At 40.8% G+C, this 17,121-nt stretch overlaps 1 protein-coding gene across 1 annotated transcript; it reads left to right on the top strand.

Moving 5' to 3' along the window:
• Positions 1 to 1,672: 1,672 nt before the first annotated feature.
• USP27X (ubiquitin specific peptidase 27 X-linked) lies at positions 1,673 to 14,350 on the top strand. The gene is made up of 3 exons (XM_016218465.2): positions 1,673 to 3,473; positions 4,533 to 4,664; positions 14,173 to 14,350. Exon 1 carries the CDS (start codon positions 1,903 to 1,905, stop codon positions 3,217 to 3,219), a length of 1,317 nt encoding a protein of 438 aa, XP_016073951.1. The 5' UTR covers positions 1,673 to 1,902; the 3' UTR covers positions 3,220 to 3,473; positions 4,533 to 4,664; positions 14,173 to 14,350.
• The last annotated feature ends 2,771 nt before the right edge of the window (positions 14,351 to 17,121 follow it).

The following is a 17,121-nucleotide window of genomic DNA, read 5'->3' as shown; positions in this document are numbered from 1 at the left end:
CAGCCATAGGGGAGGTGCTAACTGTTGGCGTGGCCTCGTTGTGCCTGGTCCCTCCCGCTGCCCCTGAGCTGCTCAGCATCTGCTGGGACAGAAGTACAGCTGCCAAATCCTCAACCCACTCTCGGCCTTGGGAGTCCAGAGAAAGAGGAAAGGAGCGGGCGTAGCCTCTCCAGAACACCGATAAGATGAGCAAAGGGACGTGCCTCTTCAGTCCCAGCAGCCTTGGGAACTCTGCCCGTGGGAGTCTGAGGTCCAGGCCTGCCCCAGGATGGATCTGGAGCTTCATCCTTATTGGGTAGGGGGCAGAACCTGGGATGGGAAGGGAGCCTGAGACTGGCTCAGGGGGCAGGCTCAACCACAGAGAACATCTTCTATCACAGCTTCTGATTGAGCTCCCCAGGACCTGGTCTCTAAGGGGACATTTCACAGCCCCAGACACCTTCCTGGATTTAGTTATTTTGGTGTCCCCGTCTCCGCAGTGCTGGGGAAATCCGCCTGGACCGAGGGAAGGTCGAGGAGTGGGGAGGAGACGACGGAGGGGGTCAGAGCAGCGATTGGAGCTGAGAACTGGAAGCGCCTTAAAGAGACTGCGCGGTCCCCGCCCCCCTTCCCGCCAGCCTCAATGAATTAGAGCTGTGTTTCCCAAACTTGCCTGATCATAAGAATCCTCTTGGGCCCTAGTTAAAGATACAGGTTCCGGAGCACCTCCCTTAGAGATTCTGATTCAGTAGGTCTGCGGGTGGAGCCGAGGAATCTGTAATTTTAACACGCTTCCCACGTGATTCTCGGGAACAAGCAAGTTTGGGAAATATTGAATTAAAGGAAACCGGGCCTGGCTGCAGAAGCGGCCTCCGCTAGGAGGCTACGGCGGGAGGATCCCCGGGGGCGTCGCCTGCTTCCGCCGCCGCCTCTTTCAGTGAAAGTCCCTTTTGGGTCCAGCTGCCCCAGCCATCGCGCTCCCTCAGGCCGGGCGGGGGACACCCCAGGTCTGCGTGGCCCCCGCGCCGCCACGCCCAGTGGCCGCCCAAACCCTGCGAGCAGGGGGAGGAGCCGCCGCCAGTGGAAGCGGAGGAGGTAGAAGAGGCGGAGACGGCGGAGACGGCGGCGGAGAAGGCGGAGAGGAAGGTGGAGACAGAGGCGAAGGTGGAGGGGAAGGTGGAGGCGGCGGGGAAGGTGGAGGCGGCGGGGAAGGTGGACGCCGCCGGGAAGGTGGAGGCGGCGGGGAAGGTGGGCGCCGCCGGGAAGGTGGAGACGGAGGAGGGTCCAGGCCGCCGGGTTGAGCTCAAGCTGGAGCCTGAACCCGAGCCGGTACGGGAAGCAGAGCCAGAGCCGAAGGGGGAGCCGAAGCAGGAGCTGGAGGATGAGAACCCAGCGCAGAGCGGCGGCGGCAGCGGCAACAGCAACAGTGATGAGGTTCCTCCCCCCTCCCTTCCCTCCGATCTCCCGCGGCCCCCTGATCCCTCTCCTCGGCGCAGTCGTGCCCCCCGCCGCCGACCCCGGCCGCGGCCTCAGACCCGACTCCGTACCCCGCCGCAGCCTAGGCCACGGCCCCCGCCCCGGCCCCGGCCCCGGCGCGGCCCTGGGGGCGGATGCCTGGATGTGGATTTCACTGTGGGTCCACCAGGCTGTTCCCACGTGAACAGCTTTAAGGTGGGAGAGAACTGGAGGGAGGAACTGCGGGTGATCTACCAGTGCTTCGTGTGGTGTAGAACCCCAGAGACCAGGAAAAGCAAGGCAAAGTCGTGCATCTGCCATGTGTGCGGCACCCACCTGAACAGACTCCACTCTTGCCTTTCCTGTGTCTTCTTTGGCTGCTTCACGGAGAAACACATTCATGAGCACGCCGAGACAAAACAACACAACTTAGCTGTAGACCTTTACTATGGAGGTATATACTGCTTTATGTGTAAGGACTATGTATATGACAAAGACATTGAGCAAATTGCCAAAGAAGAGCAAGGAGAAGCTTTGAAGTTACAAGCCTCCACCTCAACCGAGGTTTCTCACCAGCAGTGTTCAGTGCCTGGCCTCGGTGAGAAATACCCAACCTGGGAGACAACCAAACCCGAGTTAGAACTGCTGGGACACAACCCGAGGAGAAGAAGGATCATCTCCAGCTTTACCATCGGTTTAAGAGGACTAATCAATCTTGGCAACACGTGCTTTATGAACTGCATCGTCCAGGCTCTTACCCACACTCCAATCTTGAGAGATTTCTTCCTCTCTGACAGGCACAGATGTGAAATGCCAAGTCCGGAGTTGTGTCTGGTCTGTGAAATGTCTTCACTTTTTCGGGAGTTGTATTCTGGAAACCCATCTCCTCATGTTCCTTATAAATTACTGCACCTGGTATGGATACATGCACGTCATTTAGCAGGGTACAGGCAACAGGATGCCCACGAGTTTCTCATTGCAGCGTTAGATGTTCTGCACCGGCACTGCAAAGGTGATGATGCCGGGAAGGCAGCCAACAATCCCAACCACTGTAACTGCATCATAGACCAAATCTTCACAGGTGGCCTACAGTCCGATGTCACCTGTCAAGCCTGTCATGGTGTCTCTACCACGATAGACCCATGCTGGGACATCAGTTTGGACTTGCCTGGTTCTTGCACCTCCTTCTGGCCCATGAGCCCAGGGAGAGAGAGCAATGTGAATGGGGAAAGCCACATACCAGGAACCACCACACTCACGGACTGCTTGCGAAGGTTTACAAGGCCAGAGCACCTAGGAAGCAGTGCCAAAATCAAATGTGGTAGTTGCCAAAGCTACCAGGAATCTACCAAACAGCTCACAATGAATAAATTACCTGTTGTTGCCTGTTTTCATTTCAAACGGTTTGAACACTCGGCTAAACAGAGGCGCAAGATCACTACATATATATCCTTTCCTCTGGAGCTGGATATGACACCATTTATGGCCTCAAGTAAAGAGAGCAGGATGAATGGACAGTTGCAGCTGCCAACCAGTAGTGGAAATGATGAGAATAAGTATTCCTTGTTTGCTGTGGTTAATCACCAAGGAACCTTGGAGAGTGGCCACTATACCAGCTTCATCCGGCACCACAAGGACCAGTGGTTCAAATGTGATGATGCTGTTATCACCAAGGCCAGTATTAAGGACGTTCTGGACAGTGAAGGGTATTTACTATTCTATCACAAACAGGTCCTGGAGCATGAGTCAGAAAAAGTGAAAGAAATGAATACACAAGCCTACTGAAGTGACACACAGATCTACCTGTAATAGAAGATGATGACACCTATACTACAACTGGCATAGAGATTTAAAGGACCTACTTGCACGGCCCATGGGCCTGTCAGAGTAAGAATTGAACAGTACCTAGTGTCTAAAAGGTCCTGATTGGAAGAGAAATAGGAGGAGCAGGAGAAGAGGCTCTAGTCTAAGCAGTCACTGAAAGGAAAAGTAGATGACAGGAATGCTCTGGTGAGGAAGGCAGGGAGATCCTGACACTGGTACATATCCTATATTCCTCCAAAAGATTGTGTGGGAAAGTGTGGGGTGGGAGGGGGGTGGCGTGTGGGGGGGGTGTGTGCCCTTGTAACTGTAAAACATCTTTCTCCATGGGTGTTTCAGCTTCAACTGACCAATCGTAACAGTTATATGTTTGGGGGGGAAAAAAGAAAAGTTTATACAAATGTAGCCCATTACACATATGGGTATGAAAGCAGAAAAGTGGAGGAGGCAGGGATATCTCATTGACAAACACCTTTGCCAGTTTCTTTGTATTCGTGATTTTTTTGTGCTATTAAATGCAGTATTAAAAAAAGGAAAGCCCACGAGGGCTAGTGAAAAGAGAAGAAAGAAGGGGCTTGTATAAGGGGAGCAATAGCTCCAGTAGTAGAGAAGACAAGAAATACTGTTAAGCAACCAACACAGACAGTCCTCAGCTAAGAGTATTGTGTGTGAGTGTTTTTTAAAAAAGCTGTATGATATACTTGAGCAAATCAATGAACCTCTTTGCGATTGTTTTCTCATCTGTACAATGCAGATAATTCCTACCTTAAAGGGTTATTGTTAAAGATTAAATGATATAAAATGTGTCAAAGTATAAAGTAAAAGGGTTGGAACTTTGTAGGGGCTCAGTAAACGTTTGTTGGATCTAAAACTTTGGCCCAGGACCAGAATGCATCAGAGGTGAGTGTCAGTACTACCTGAGACCCATGAACAGAATGGGCACACATGGTGTTACATGCAGTTACACACACACACACACTCTTACAACTCCCTCTACGACATTGACTACTTGGAGTCCCAAGGCAAAGGACTCCACTATTGTTCTTGTGTAGAGGGCATCACAGTCAATGTCACACCCAGGATTGAGGGGAGAACCACAACTGTCCTCAAAAGTTATTATTCTCTCCATTTGGAATACTGTCATGTTGTTTTCATGACTCAGCACCCCAGTGATGGGACTCTTAGGGCCACTAGGCTGCCAGGCTTCCACATAAAGGTGTTTGGTGGTTTTTGCCTTCTATAAGTCTTATGGATGTATCTGTTATATTCACCTACAGGCATAGATCAGCACTAAAAAGCTCGCTGGCTCACCAGCCCAGGGATATCAATGGAGTGGCATGTTGGCCTCATCCCTGATTCTCACAGAGGGCAAAGCTAAGCCAAAACAGATGGGCTGCACCCAGGTTGGGGTAAGCACTGGTGGTTCCTTCTTCTCAGCGTGAGATACAAAAGTACCTATAACCTAGGAAATCCTGGGGGGAAACTAAATGTGCATCAGACTCATGGGGCTTGTATCTGTTGGCTCTGGTAAAAGGCTGGGCTCCCCCAGGGCTTCCCAAGTCTACTTCATGGTCAACTGGAAATATATATTTATTTAAGTGGTTGTGGGTACATCCCCAACTAGCTCATGGGCTTTTTAGGATAGGGATTGTGTCTCCTCTTGTACCCTGAGATGCATCCTCAGCCCCTAGCACTGTTCCTGACACATAGTAAGTAGATATTCAAAACATTTACTGGATGGGTGAATGAACCAATACACCTTTCATGACCAAATTTTTACCAGCACCCAGGTCCCATAATCCTCAGGAGAAAATGTAAAAAGTGTTATTTCAGGAATCTCTTGGGATAGGGGAGATCAAGAGATGAGTGGCCTTAGATGCCACTTGGCAACTTCATGCTAGGTATTTATTTGACTGCCTTTTGGGATATGTCTGGTAGCCCTGCCTGAGAAGACAGCCATGTCCTCACTTCTCATCTGTGCCACAGGAAGAGTTCAGTTAGACATGGGCCACCAGATTCTGACTGCTTGCACAGAAATGGCCTTTTACATTTTAAAAACATTTTTATTGGGAAGTAATTTTAAACTTACAGAAAAGTTGCAAAACTAAAAATAGTATAAAGAACATTGTATCCCCTTTACCAGACTTACCTATTGCTAATATTTTACTTTACAGTTTATATGTATGCCCCCGTGTGTGTGTGTGTGTGTGTGTGTGTGTGTGTGTGTGTGTGTGTGTATTTGGACCAGGACAATATGAGGGTAAATCACATACATTATAGCCCTTCATGCCTAAGTACTTCAGTGTGCATTTCCTAAAAATAGGCATATATATTCTCTACATCTCAGTATAGTTAACTTCAGTAAATTTAACACTGATACAATACTATTATCTAATTTACCATTTTTACTCCAATTTCATCAGTTGAGATGATACTGTCCTTTATAGCCTTTCCCTTTCTATCACAGGATCTGGTCTATGTTGAGGTATTGCTTTTGAATTTATTGGGGTGACATTGGTTAATAAAATTACATAGGTTTCAGGTATACAATTCCAGAATACATCATCTGTATATTGTATTGTGTGTTCACCACCCCAAGCAAGGTATTGCTTATAGTTATGTCTCTTTAGTCTCCTTTAATCTGGAACATTTCCACAACCTTCATCTTGTATGGCATTAGCATTTTAACAGAACATTCTCATTTTAGGTTTGTCTGATCTAGAAATTGTCTTTTAAATACCCTGCACTCAGGAATAGTTCTAAGAGATGAATGGTGCAAGACTGCTGAAGCTGACCCCTCTGTCTCCTCTGGTGGAAGGCACAGACCACCAGAGGGAGCAGCTGTCCCTGACACTTCCTGATTGTAGCATGCACCTCCTCTGAAAAAAACCATTCATTGCCCCTCAGTAACAGGGAAGCCATTCAAGCCCAGCCCTATGCCCCTACCTGTTACTAACCCCCCAAACCGAGCCATGGAATGTAAAAGCAGCCAGAGTCTGCCTTCAGAACACACCACTGTGGGACACAGAGCGTTATGTATTCAGCATAATGTGTTACCTTGAATTCAAATGGAGGTTCAGGCATGTTTGAGCATGTCTGGCACATGGGTTTGCGCCTCTATAGTTATGGCCTTTAGGGGGATCAAGAAGTAACATCCTTGGCACCTTATCAACATTCCCATGGTGGACACAGCTGCAGTGGGTAGGGGCAGGGGAGGGGTAAGTACTTCTTAAGCAGCTTCATGGGCAGAGTACACGAAGATGGGGTCTAGAATTAGTAAGGAAGAACGTGGGAGATGCCAAAAACAGATTGGTTTGTCATCTACTGGGGGCTTTCAGATACCACTGGGCTATTTTACATGAGGACTGGAATTCTGTGTGAATTCCAGACGTGGGCAAGAGCTGGCATAATTTAAGCTAATTCTTTAACTGAGACTGTCTACTTTCATAAGCTGGTAAGGTCAGGGAAACAGTTTACATGTAGGTTTATGATCTGGGCCCAGAAGGGCACAAGCAAAAGATGGGTGCTCATGACTTGGGCCTTATCCACCTATAGAGCTCAGAATGAGGGACCAAACAATAGGGTACTTCCCTTTCACTAGTGACACATGCTTCCTTTGGTTTCTTGGACTAACCAGGTTGAAAATCCAGAACCTTACCACCTCCCATATTCTGGAGTAACCAGATGCTGAAACTTACTCTGGCCTACAGTTCACATAGGTAACTGCCTCACTTCTTCCCCATCCATAGGGAATCCTGATCAGGGATGCCATCAACAAGAAACAGAGTGGCCCCCATACAATTCATATTGTCATCATGCAGTAGATCTGGTGCCAAGAACCTGTGTTTGCACCAAATATATATTTACACCTAGATATGAAGGCCCAGGTCCTTTGAAAGTGTGAAACCCAGCATCCATAGGAGTGTCATTATACACTTGAGTTTCCTCTGCAAGTGACCCAATACCATTTTCAAACTCTTGTGTTGAAATATATCAAATATAGTATATGAGACATGCACATATAATAAGGGTACAACTTGATAAATTTCTAGAAAATAAATGCATCCCTGTAAATAATATCCAGATCAAGAAACAGAACATTACCCATAAGTCAGGCCCTGTCCTGCTTCCTTCCAGTCCATAGCCCCAAATGGTAATTTCTATCCTGACTTCTTCTACTGTAGATGAGCATTGCATTTTTTATGGCTTCTATAAATAGAATTGTTCAGTATGTATACTTTTATGCCTAGACTCTTTTGCTCAACATTATTTTGTGAGCTTCAGATATGAAGTCTTTTTATCGAGAAAAAATATGAGAAGCATCACTATTTCTGCCTAATGAATTAAAAGTAAGAATCTCTCCTCTTCCTAGTGATTTCTGACATATTGAACCAATTCAAAGGGACTCAGGCCATTGCAAAGTTGGACTTCAAGGTGTCTATAATCTCACTTAGGTACAATAAAAAAGGTGGATGCTTGTTTTTAACAAACTCATAGACACAGACAACAGTATGATTACCAAAGGGGAAGGAGAGTAGGGGGAGGTAGAAGAGAATAAAGGGGGGATAAGTGGTAATGGAAGGAGACTTGACTTTGGGTGGTGAATACACAATACAATATACAGATGATGTATTATAGAATTGTACACTTGAAACCTATATAATTTTATTAATCAATGTTATCCCAATAAATTTAATTAAATAAAAAATCCACAAAAAGAAAATGGTTAATGGAAAAGATCCTTCCAGTTAAGTGTGGGATAATTTAAATAACCAGAAATATCAATTTTGGGCCATATTCTGTCCAATAATTTTGGACCCCAGCCCTGTTCCAACATCTGAATGGGATACTCTATTCTAATAAGTTCTCAAGCATGCATCACAGTCACCTGGAGGATTTGTTAACACACAGGTTGCTGGGTCCCACCTCCAGAATTTCTGATTTCAGTAGATCTGGGGTGGGGGCTTGAGAATTTGCATTTCTAACACATTCCCAGGTGATGCTTATGCTTCTGGTTCTGGGACCACACTGAGAATCACTGATCTAGTCAACTTGTTTTCACACCATGATACTCGGAGCCCAAGTTGTCTATTAAGATGCCCTGGGGAGCACATTGGAGAGCACCTTGGGGAGCAATGGAGAACGTAAATTGGTGAAGATCAGGAACTCAGCCCCACTTCAACTGGAGCAGATCCTCTTATTTATTTTACATTTTGGGGTTTCAAATAATATTTGAAGGAAGGGTTCTGCTACTAAAATTTTTTAAAGTTGAAAAACAGTGCTAAGGAATTTTAGACCCCAGGGGAATGATGTATTTAAACTACATGGGTGGTGTATCTGGAAAATAATCCAACATGCTACAGAGACCTAGCATCATAAGTGCCCTGAATCTAGATGGTCCTGAGGGGAGCTTAACATCCTTGGAACTTAAAGAAGTGCTTATTTATGAGGATGAAAGTGATAAGGGAAAATGCTTAATTATCAATAAGGTGCAATATCATATGTATCAACTATGTTTTTTTTTCTGGCGATATGGCACACTAAGATGATACCTCCCCAACTACACACACATATTAACTGTAGATAAGCTATAACAAAAATTTTAATTGTAGCTGAGCTTAAAAAACAAAAAAAGTAAAATCTCCGGAGACACAAAAAGAAAACTTAAAGCTAATCTAGTAATTGTAAACAGACACCACGATGACCCATGGTGATACTGGTCCAAGATATTAGGCCCTGAGCACTAGGGCTTAGAGCTAGGAATCTAATGCTCATGCAGGTACTGACAACACAGCCTCAAAGTCCACCAGAGGCAGAGAAGCTGCAACTTAAACCTCTGGATAAAGCCTTTAGTAGCTTCTCTACCCATGAAAAGGGGTTTGGAAAGTAAGCAGTTAAAAGCCTTTGCTCTCTCTGGAGCCACCTGAAGAAATAAAAACCCCAAGTCTATGTCATATGTGGATGTGGGGTCTAAATTTACCCTACTGTGTGTTATGGGAACCGCATGCTGAAAAATAAAAATAAAAATTGGAGTAGAACCATTTAAACTCTAGAACCTCAGCAAAAGCAAATACATTTTTATAATCCACGGCACATGGAACCCCACAGAAAAACACAGTATCTGTTGAAGATGTGCTCAGAAACAAACAATAAAAATACTGTACTTGCAAAGAAATGATACAACACACAGGAGAGTCATCCGTTTCCATAAGGAGGAGAGTGAGTAGAAATACTGATGAGAAGAACTACTACTCTATGAGAATGAAATAAGGACATTTCAGGGAAACAAACCAAAGAAAGTTTAGCAATAATAGACTCTCACTAAAATAACTCCTGAAAAATATACTTCAGGAAGAAGGAAATGGAAATCAGAGAGTGAGGGTGAATAGAAGGCAAGTAACAGTGAACTAAAATTGGCAAACATGGGGAAATCTAAATAAGCATTAAGTATATAAAACATTAATAATGCTAAATAATATGGAGGTATAAAAACAAGCTGGTACAAAAAACACTGGAGCATAATAAACACATATAAGACAGGAGGAGACTGTTAATATTTAAAGTATTCTAAGGCTCTTGTATTGTTTGGAAGGAGGGTAGGGATATTGACTGAATTTGCACCTTGTTAAGCCAAGTATAAATGTTTAAACATTTAAGGATATGGACATCTAGTTTCTGGCAATGGCAAGCTGGGTTAGTTGATTCAACTTTCCTATTGAAGTAAGAAATATGCTGAGAAGACAGGGAAACTTCCAGGCCAATTTTTGGAGGAAAACTTGTAACCAAAAAGGTAAGCAGAATATTGGTGAAACAAAGCCAATTTGTTTTGAGAGCATTTGCCTCTATTGAAAGCCTGAACTTTAAGTAGCCACACAGGGCTAGAGGGAGAAAAATTAAGGCTTAGGGCCAGCCCAAGCCTTTAATAGGAGACCCTCCTTGTATAGGACACCCTCCTTTAATAGGAGACCCTCTCTACATTAACCTGAGATCCCAAAAGCCTACATTAGCTGCAAAAGGGCCAACCAGAACAAAGTCTGCTCCTGTTTCCAATAATCCCAGAGAACTGTACAGAAGGCTGCCCTGGCACCAAGCAGAGCTTGCTTGCTAAAAAGAAAAGGTAAAAAAGGGGGGAGAGAGTAAAAAAAAAATCCATCCCTGAGCAAATGAGGCTCCACTCCGATCCTCGGTTTTGCACCTTTATCACCCATGGCCTGAATCAGCCATGAAACTTCAAGTTATGAACTTGGTTTTAGGCGGCTCCCAGACAGGTCGAATCCCATGGAACTCAGTAAAAACAAATACAAAGCCTCTGGAGGAGACGCTATTCATTGCAGCTCTCAGGGAGCCCCCACAAATAAATTTTCAATGGCAATGACCAGAAAGCAGACTAAAAAGTCAAGCACATAAGGAAATAAGGCAACTTGAGTTAGAAACAGCAGGGATAAAAACAACAGAAACAGACCCAAATAGATTTCAGATAGTAGATTACCCTATACATATTTGAAACAACTATGTGTACCATTTTTTACAGAAACAAATTGTTAACTTGAAAATATCTGAAGGAAGAAAAAAATCTATAAAAGTGACATAACATATTGAGAAAAAAATAGAAAAGAACTTCCAGAAGTGAAAAACACCAGCTCAATGAATGTATCTGGCAGAAATGTGGACAGAGTGTTAACAAACTAGAATATAAACCCAAAAAGACGTGATCATCCTCTCGGTATGGAGAATGGAGAAAAAAAAAAAATAGAAAAAACAGGAGAGAAAGAAAGAGATGAGGAGGACACAATGAAAAAATCTAGCACACATCTGATAATAGTGTGAGAGAAAGAGAATATGAATATAAATATTAAATGGGGCAGAGTCAATATTTGAAGAGAGAATGGCTGAAAAATTTTCTAGACCTAATGAAAGAAATCAATCCACACATTCAAGAAGCCCAACAAATCCTAAGTAGGATAAAAAGAGATCTAACCCAGACACTGCAAAAAACCCAAGAGAAAGAGAAAATGAAGTCAGAGAAAGATGACAGGTCACATCATAGAAAAAGCAATCTGACTTCTTAACAATCAGAAGATGGTGGAATGATCTTCAATTTGCTGATTGTTAACTTAGTGGTCTATACTCATAAAAAACATTTTCAAAGAATGAGAGTGAAATAAAAGACATTTCACACAAACATTGAGATAGTTCTTCACCAGCAGAGAACCTTACTAAAGGAAATTTAAGAGTTTATTGTAAGAAATACATAGAATAAAAATGATCCCAGGCAATTTAATAGTGTATTGTAAGTAAAGCATAGAATAAAAATGATCCCAAGCACAAGGTCTGTGATAAATGAAAGAATAAAAATTAAAGATGATGGTAAACGTGGACAAGTATAAATAAATATGGAGGTATAAACAATAATCATTGCAAGTGAGATTTGAAAAGCAATCTAGACTTGAAATACCAGATGATAATAAGCATATGAGTTGGGAGGGTCAATGGAGTTAAAGTGTTCTAAGCTCTTGTACTATCTGGAAGGAAGGTAAAGGATTTTTTTAACTTTAGGCTTTTGTAAGTTAATTATGCTTGTCGTTATTTCTGAGGTAACACTATATGATTTCCAATCCACTGAGGGGAAAAAAGGGTGGGGGAACCCCATCAATCAAGTTAAAGACAGAAAAGGAGAGGAAAAATGAAGAAGCACTGAAAAACAATGGTAAAGAGAAAGCACAAATTAAAATGGTAGAAACAAATTCATATAAAAATAATACAATGATAACAATAAATGCACATAAATGAAACTCTCTAGTTAACAGTATCAGATTGGATTTTGAAAAATCCAGCCATGTGCTCTTTAAAAGAGACATATCTAAAACAGGAGGTCACAGATTGGAAGTATGAAGGAATGAAAATAGATATTTGGGAAAATTCTAACTGAAAGAGAGTCTAGTTCTGTTTATAACATAGCAAATAGATTATAAGGCCAAAGCCTTTATTAGTGATAGACAACATCACTAAAAGGTACAGTTCAGTAGGACAATATGAAAATTATAAATTTTGTATGCTTAGTACATAGCTTTAAAATACATAAGGCAGCCTTGTTGACATGGCTCAGCAGTTGAGCATCAACCTATATGATCCAGGAGATCGAGGTTAGGTTCCCTGTCAGGGCACATCCCAGGTGGAGGGCTTGATCCAAAGTAGGGGGCATGCAGGAGGCAGCTGATCAATGACTCTCTCTCACTGATGTTTCTATCTCTCTCCCTCTCTCTGAAATCAGTAAAAATATATTTAAAAAAAATATATGTAAGGCAAAAATGGACAGAATTATAAGGGAAAACTGACAAATCTATACATAGTGGGAGATTTTAATATACTTTCCTTAGAGACTGTTAGATTAATCTGACAAAAAGTCAATGATATTAATGTGAATAGAGAAACAATACTACAGATACAATGGAGATTTAAAAATAATTTTGAAACATTACAACTTTTTATCAATAAATATAAAATTGACACTATCCCTCCCCAAATTTCAGATTAAACACTTACATGTGAAAAACAGAACTTGAAAACTTTCAGAAGAAAATATAAGGGAATATTATGACCTCAGAATTTCTTAAACAAAACATAAAAAGAAAAAAAACAAAACAAAGAAAAAGTTCCAGATATAATGTGAAGCCCCTCAAATTCTTTCTGTTTTATATATTGAAATTCTATCAGTCCCTTGAAGAATAAAGTTGTATTTATTCCAAGAGCAAATTTTGTGAATTTTATGTAAGCTGTTAATTTTCTGTCAAAAAGCAATTTCAAATAGTTAAATAGGGGCATAGTTTAACCTATAATGCCAATATTAAGAGAGAATATTAGTTACACAGTTTTAGGAAAGGTATTATATACTTTTTGAACTAACAGATGTGTATATTATTTAACATAAAAATCCAAGGCAGAATAACAGATATTATATAAGTGTTATTCTTTGTATGAGTTGTTTGCATACAGAGTATTCAAAATATTAAAAAAATCAATTTTAAGGATTGTGTTTAATTTTTTAGTTGCTTAATTTCATTTAGACTATGAATCTTTTGAGAAAAAGCCTTACTTGAGAATTTCTCACATCTTGTGAAGATTAAATAAAAGCAAAATGCCATCTTTCCATGTCAAAACTTCTTGTGGTGGGAAAACTCCAAAATTGTGTACAACGATGTTCATTATAAATCATCTTTAGTTCAGACTTCATAAAGATTATAAAGATTTCAAAGAAAAGAAATTTTAGAGAAAAATGAGAAGTCCCCCAAATATCATATTCTTCCACTGATCTCAATTGAAAGTATTTAGTTCTGAAAATGTGCATTCTAGTGAGCACAGGAGTCTAGCTGCTGACAGTGATGAGAACTTCATATTCTTGCATTATGTCAAGTTGTTAAAAATTTATTAATAAAATTGTACCTGTGAAAATCCTTACTGATAAAATGTCAGGATTATTCTTGTATTCCCTGAGTTTATCCTGTGATAATACTATTCAGCTTTGGCTTTGACTGAACATGGATGTCATTTATGTGTGTCCTTTATACCCCTATTATCCAGAATATAGAAATCATTGTTATAAAGCAATAAGAAGGATGCATAAGCCAATTGGGAAAAAAAAAGAGTAACATATATGAACAGGCAAATCACAGAAAAAGAAACCCAGATAGATGATATTCAATTTTACTAGCAATTAGGAAATGCAAATTAAACAATACTGAGACACCGTTTTCATACTCATCAGACTGGAAAAATTTTAAATTCTGAAAATACCGCCTTGGCATTGGCAAGGATGTTAGGGTAACTGAGATTTTCATATACTGCTGGTATATATCACTTTAGAGAGCAGTTCAAAGTTTGGTTTTTTTTGTTTGTTTTCTGTTTTCCTTTTTCTCACAGGTTTTGAGAAGGACGTGATACCAAGCCAGCCACTGAGCTTCTAGATATAAATGCTACAGAACTTCTGCACACAGAGGAATGCTTTTTATAGTAAAACTTCCACCAGTGAGAGAAGGGATGAATAAATGTTGGTATATTAATACAATGAAATGCTTTATAGAAATGAAAATCGATTAACTTGATCTATATGCAGCCACATGGATAAACCATACAAACATAATATTGTGTGAAAAAACAAGTTTGGGAGTGATACATATAGTTTAATATTATTTACGTAGATTTTTAAAATATACCAAACAACACTAAATACTGTTTTTAAGAACATGTACATATAATGAAAGAACAGAAATATTGACAGGAAGACAACAAACTAATTTTAAAATAGTGGTTATTTTAGGGGAGGGAGGGAGGGGAGTGGATTTGAAAGGAGTACAAAGGGGGTTTCATCTGTTTTTGTGACATTTTATTTATTTGAAAAAAATTTATTTTTGTAAACATACCCAAATAACAAAATTCGGGGTACATGGGTATTTGTTACAGTTTTCTGAGCATTTTCCCATATACTTAAAATATTTCATAATAAAAGTGTGGTTTATTGCTCTAATTCATCATAAGCAATGCCAAAAGACTGATAAACTGAAAAAATAATTACAGCTCATATCACACAGTTTATTTTTCAATGATACAAAGAACTACAAATCCATATGAAAAAGACAACAATAAAAATATGAGCAAAGAATATTGATAGTTTACAGAAAAAGAAAAAAACATGTCTCTTACACATAAACAATTCTCAAGCTCAGTCATAATAAGAAATGCAAATTAAGACTACGTTGAGACTCCATATTTTATATACCAGATTGGCAAGGTTAAAAAAATGTCTGCTAACTCACCATAGTAGTGAGAATGTGGAAAGACTGACAGCTATTTGTGGTAGCTCTTAAACACATTCTCTGTGTGGAGGAGCAATTAGTCAATATCTATCAAAATTACAAATGCATATACTTATATAAAGCAATTTTGTAGTTTATCCTACAGATGTACTTGCACACGTGCAAAATGATTTATAAGGTTATTTATTGCCAGTAGTGTAAACAACCTAAATGTCTATCACTAGAGGACTGGTTAAACAAATGGTGATACCTCTATACAATGAACTAAAATGCAGCTGTTAATAAAACAAACTTTTTATGTACTCATGTGGGATAATTGGCAAGATATATCAAGTGAAAAAAAAGCAAAGTGAAAAACAGTAAGCTTGAAATGCCACCATTGCATATGAATGTATACTTATTCCAAAGATAGGGGTTCAATTATGTAAGCCTATATTCCGGAGGAAGTGGAGTAGAAGCCTAACTACACTGTATTTTAATGGGAGGGTGGAGTGGAAGCTGAAGCCCATCTTGCTAATGGAATCCACGACAGGATTTGGAAGTTAGTAAGAATGAGAAGTGACTGAAAACAGGGGAATGGATGATAGATCTGTCTATGGAACAGCTGAGTCTGTTGCCTCCACCCCAACCCCAAATACATATAAGCAACCCAGCAAAAACTGGGAGGCTCTTTTATCAAGATATTTTGTCATAAGGATTGAGTCACATTGACCTGATAAATCAGAAGCATTAGCAGAGAGAGGGTGGGGGAGGGCAATAGGAGTATTCCCTGGGGGAAGGAGTATTTTATCACTGATATTATTTAGAATTGCTGATGTTTGGCGATAATAAATAGCAGAACAACTTCAAGTTGTTTATTATTATTTTTAGATTATCGACACTCCTTTATTGCCATGCCACCCAGTGTAGAAAGCTGTTCCCACCATCTTTGCCCTTGGTAGAGAATGACAAAGATATAAGAAAGATGTTCTCTTAGAACAAATGAATTAATATAATTTGAGACAGGGTATTTGATACAATAAATCGTGTCACGGATGCAAACTACTTTACAGTATTTTTAAACAAGTCAGTGGTAAAAAAAGAATCAGTTAAAGACCTATAGAAACCGGGGGGAAATGAGGAAAAAGAGAAGGAATGTAAATAAAAGGCAAATGAAGAGAATACACAATGAGAAACTTCACCAAAAGAAACACTGCGAGTATTTTAAGTATCATGATGATATACAGATATTTTGAGTATCATGATGGCTCTTTATTTTTAAAAATTTACCTTTATTGTTGAAAGTATTACAGATGTCCCCTTTCCCCCCTCTTGATCCCCTCCACCCCGCATCTACCCCACCCCCAGGTCTTCCCCATATCAATGTCTGTGTCCATAGGTTATGCATATATGCATAAAAGTTCTTTGATTAATGTCTCCCCACCCATTCCCCCACCCCCACCTTCCCTCTGAGGTCCCTCAGTCTGTTCCATGCTTCTATGTTTCTGGATCTATCTTGTTCATCAGTTTATTTTGTTCATTATATTCCGCATATGAGTGAGATCATGTGGTACTTACCTTTCTCTGACTGGCTTATTTCACTTAACATAATACTCTCCAGTTCCATCCATGCTGTCCTAAAGGGTAAGAGATCCTTCTTCTTTACAGCTGCGTAGTATTCCATGGTGTAAATGTTTTTTATCTATTCATCTACTGATAGGCACTTGGACTGTTTCCAGACCTTAGCTATTGCAAACTATGCTGCTATGAATGTAGGGGTGCATAAGTTCTTTCTGATTGGTGTTTCAGGTTTCTTAGGATATATTCCTAGAAGTGGGATCACTGGGTCAAATGGCAGTTCCATTTTTAATTTTTTGAGGAAACTCCATACTACTTTCCATAGTGGCTGCACCAGTCTGCATTCCTACCAGCAGCGTACTACGGTCCCCTTTTCTCCACATCTTCCCCAGCACTTGTCATTCATTGATTGTTGATGGTAGCCATTATTACAGGTGTGAAGTGATACCTCATTGTGGCTTTAATTTGCATCTCTCTGATGATTAGTGACTGAGCATTT

This window comes from Miniopterus natalensis, chromosome X (assembly GCF_054644295.1).
Source record: "Miniopterus natalensis isolate mMinNat1 chromosome X, mMinNat1.hap1, whole genome shotgun sequence".
Taxonomy (NCBI): Eukaryota; Metazoa; Chordata; class Mammalia; order Chiroptera; family Miniopteridae; genus Miniopterus; species Miniopterus natalensis.
This window is presented reverse-complemented; position numbering and strand designations above follow the sequence as displayed.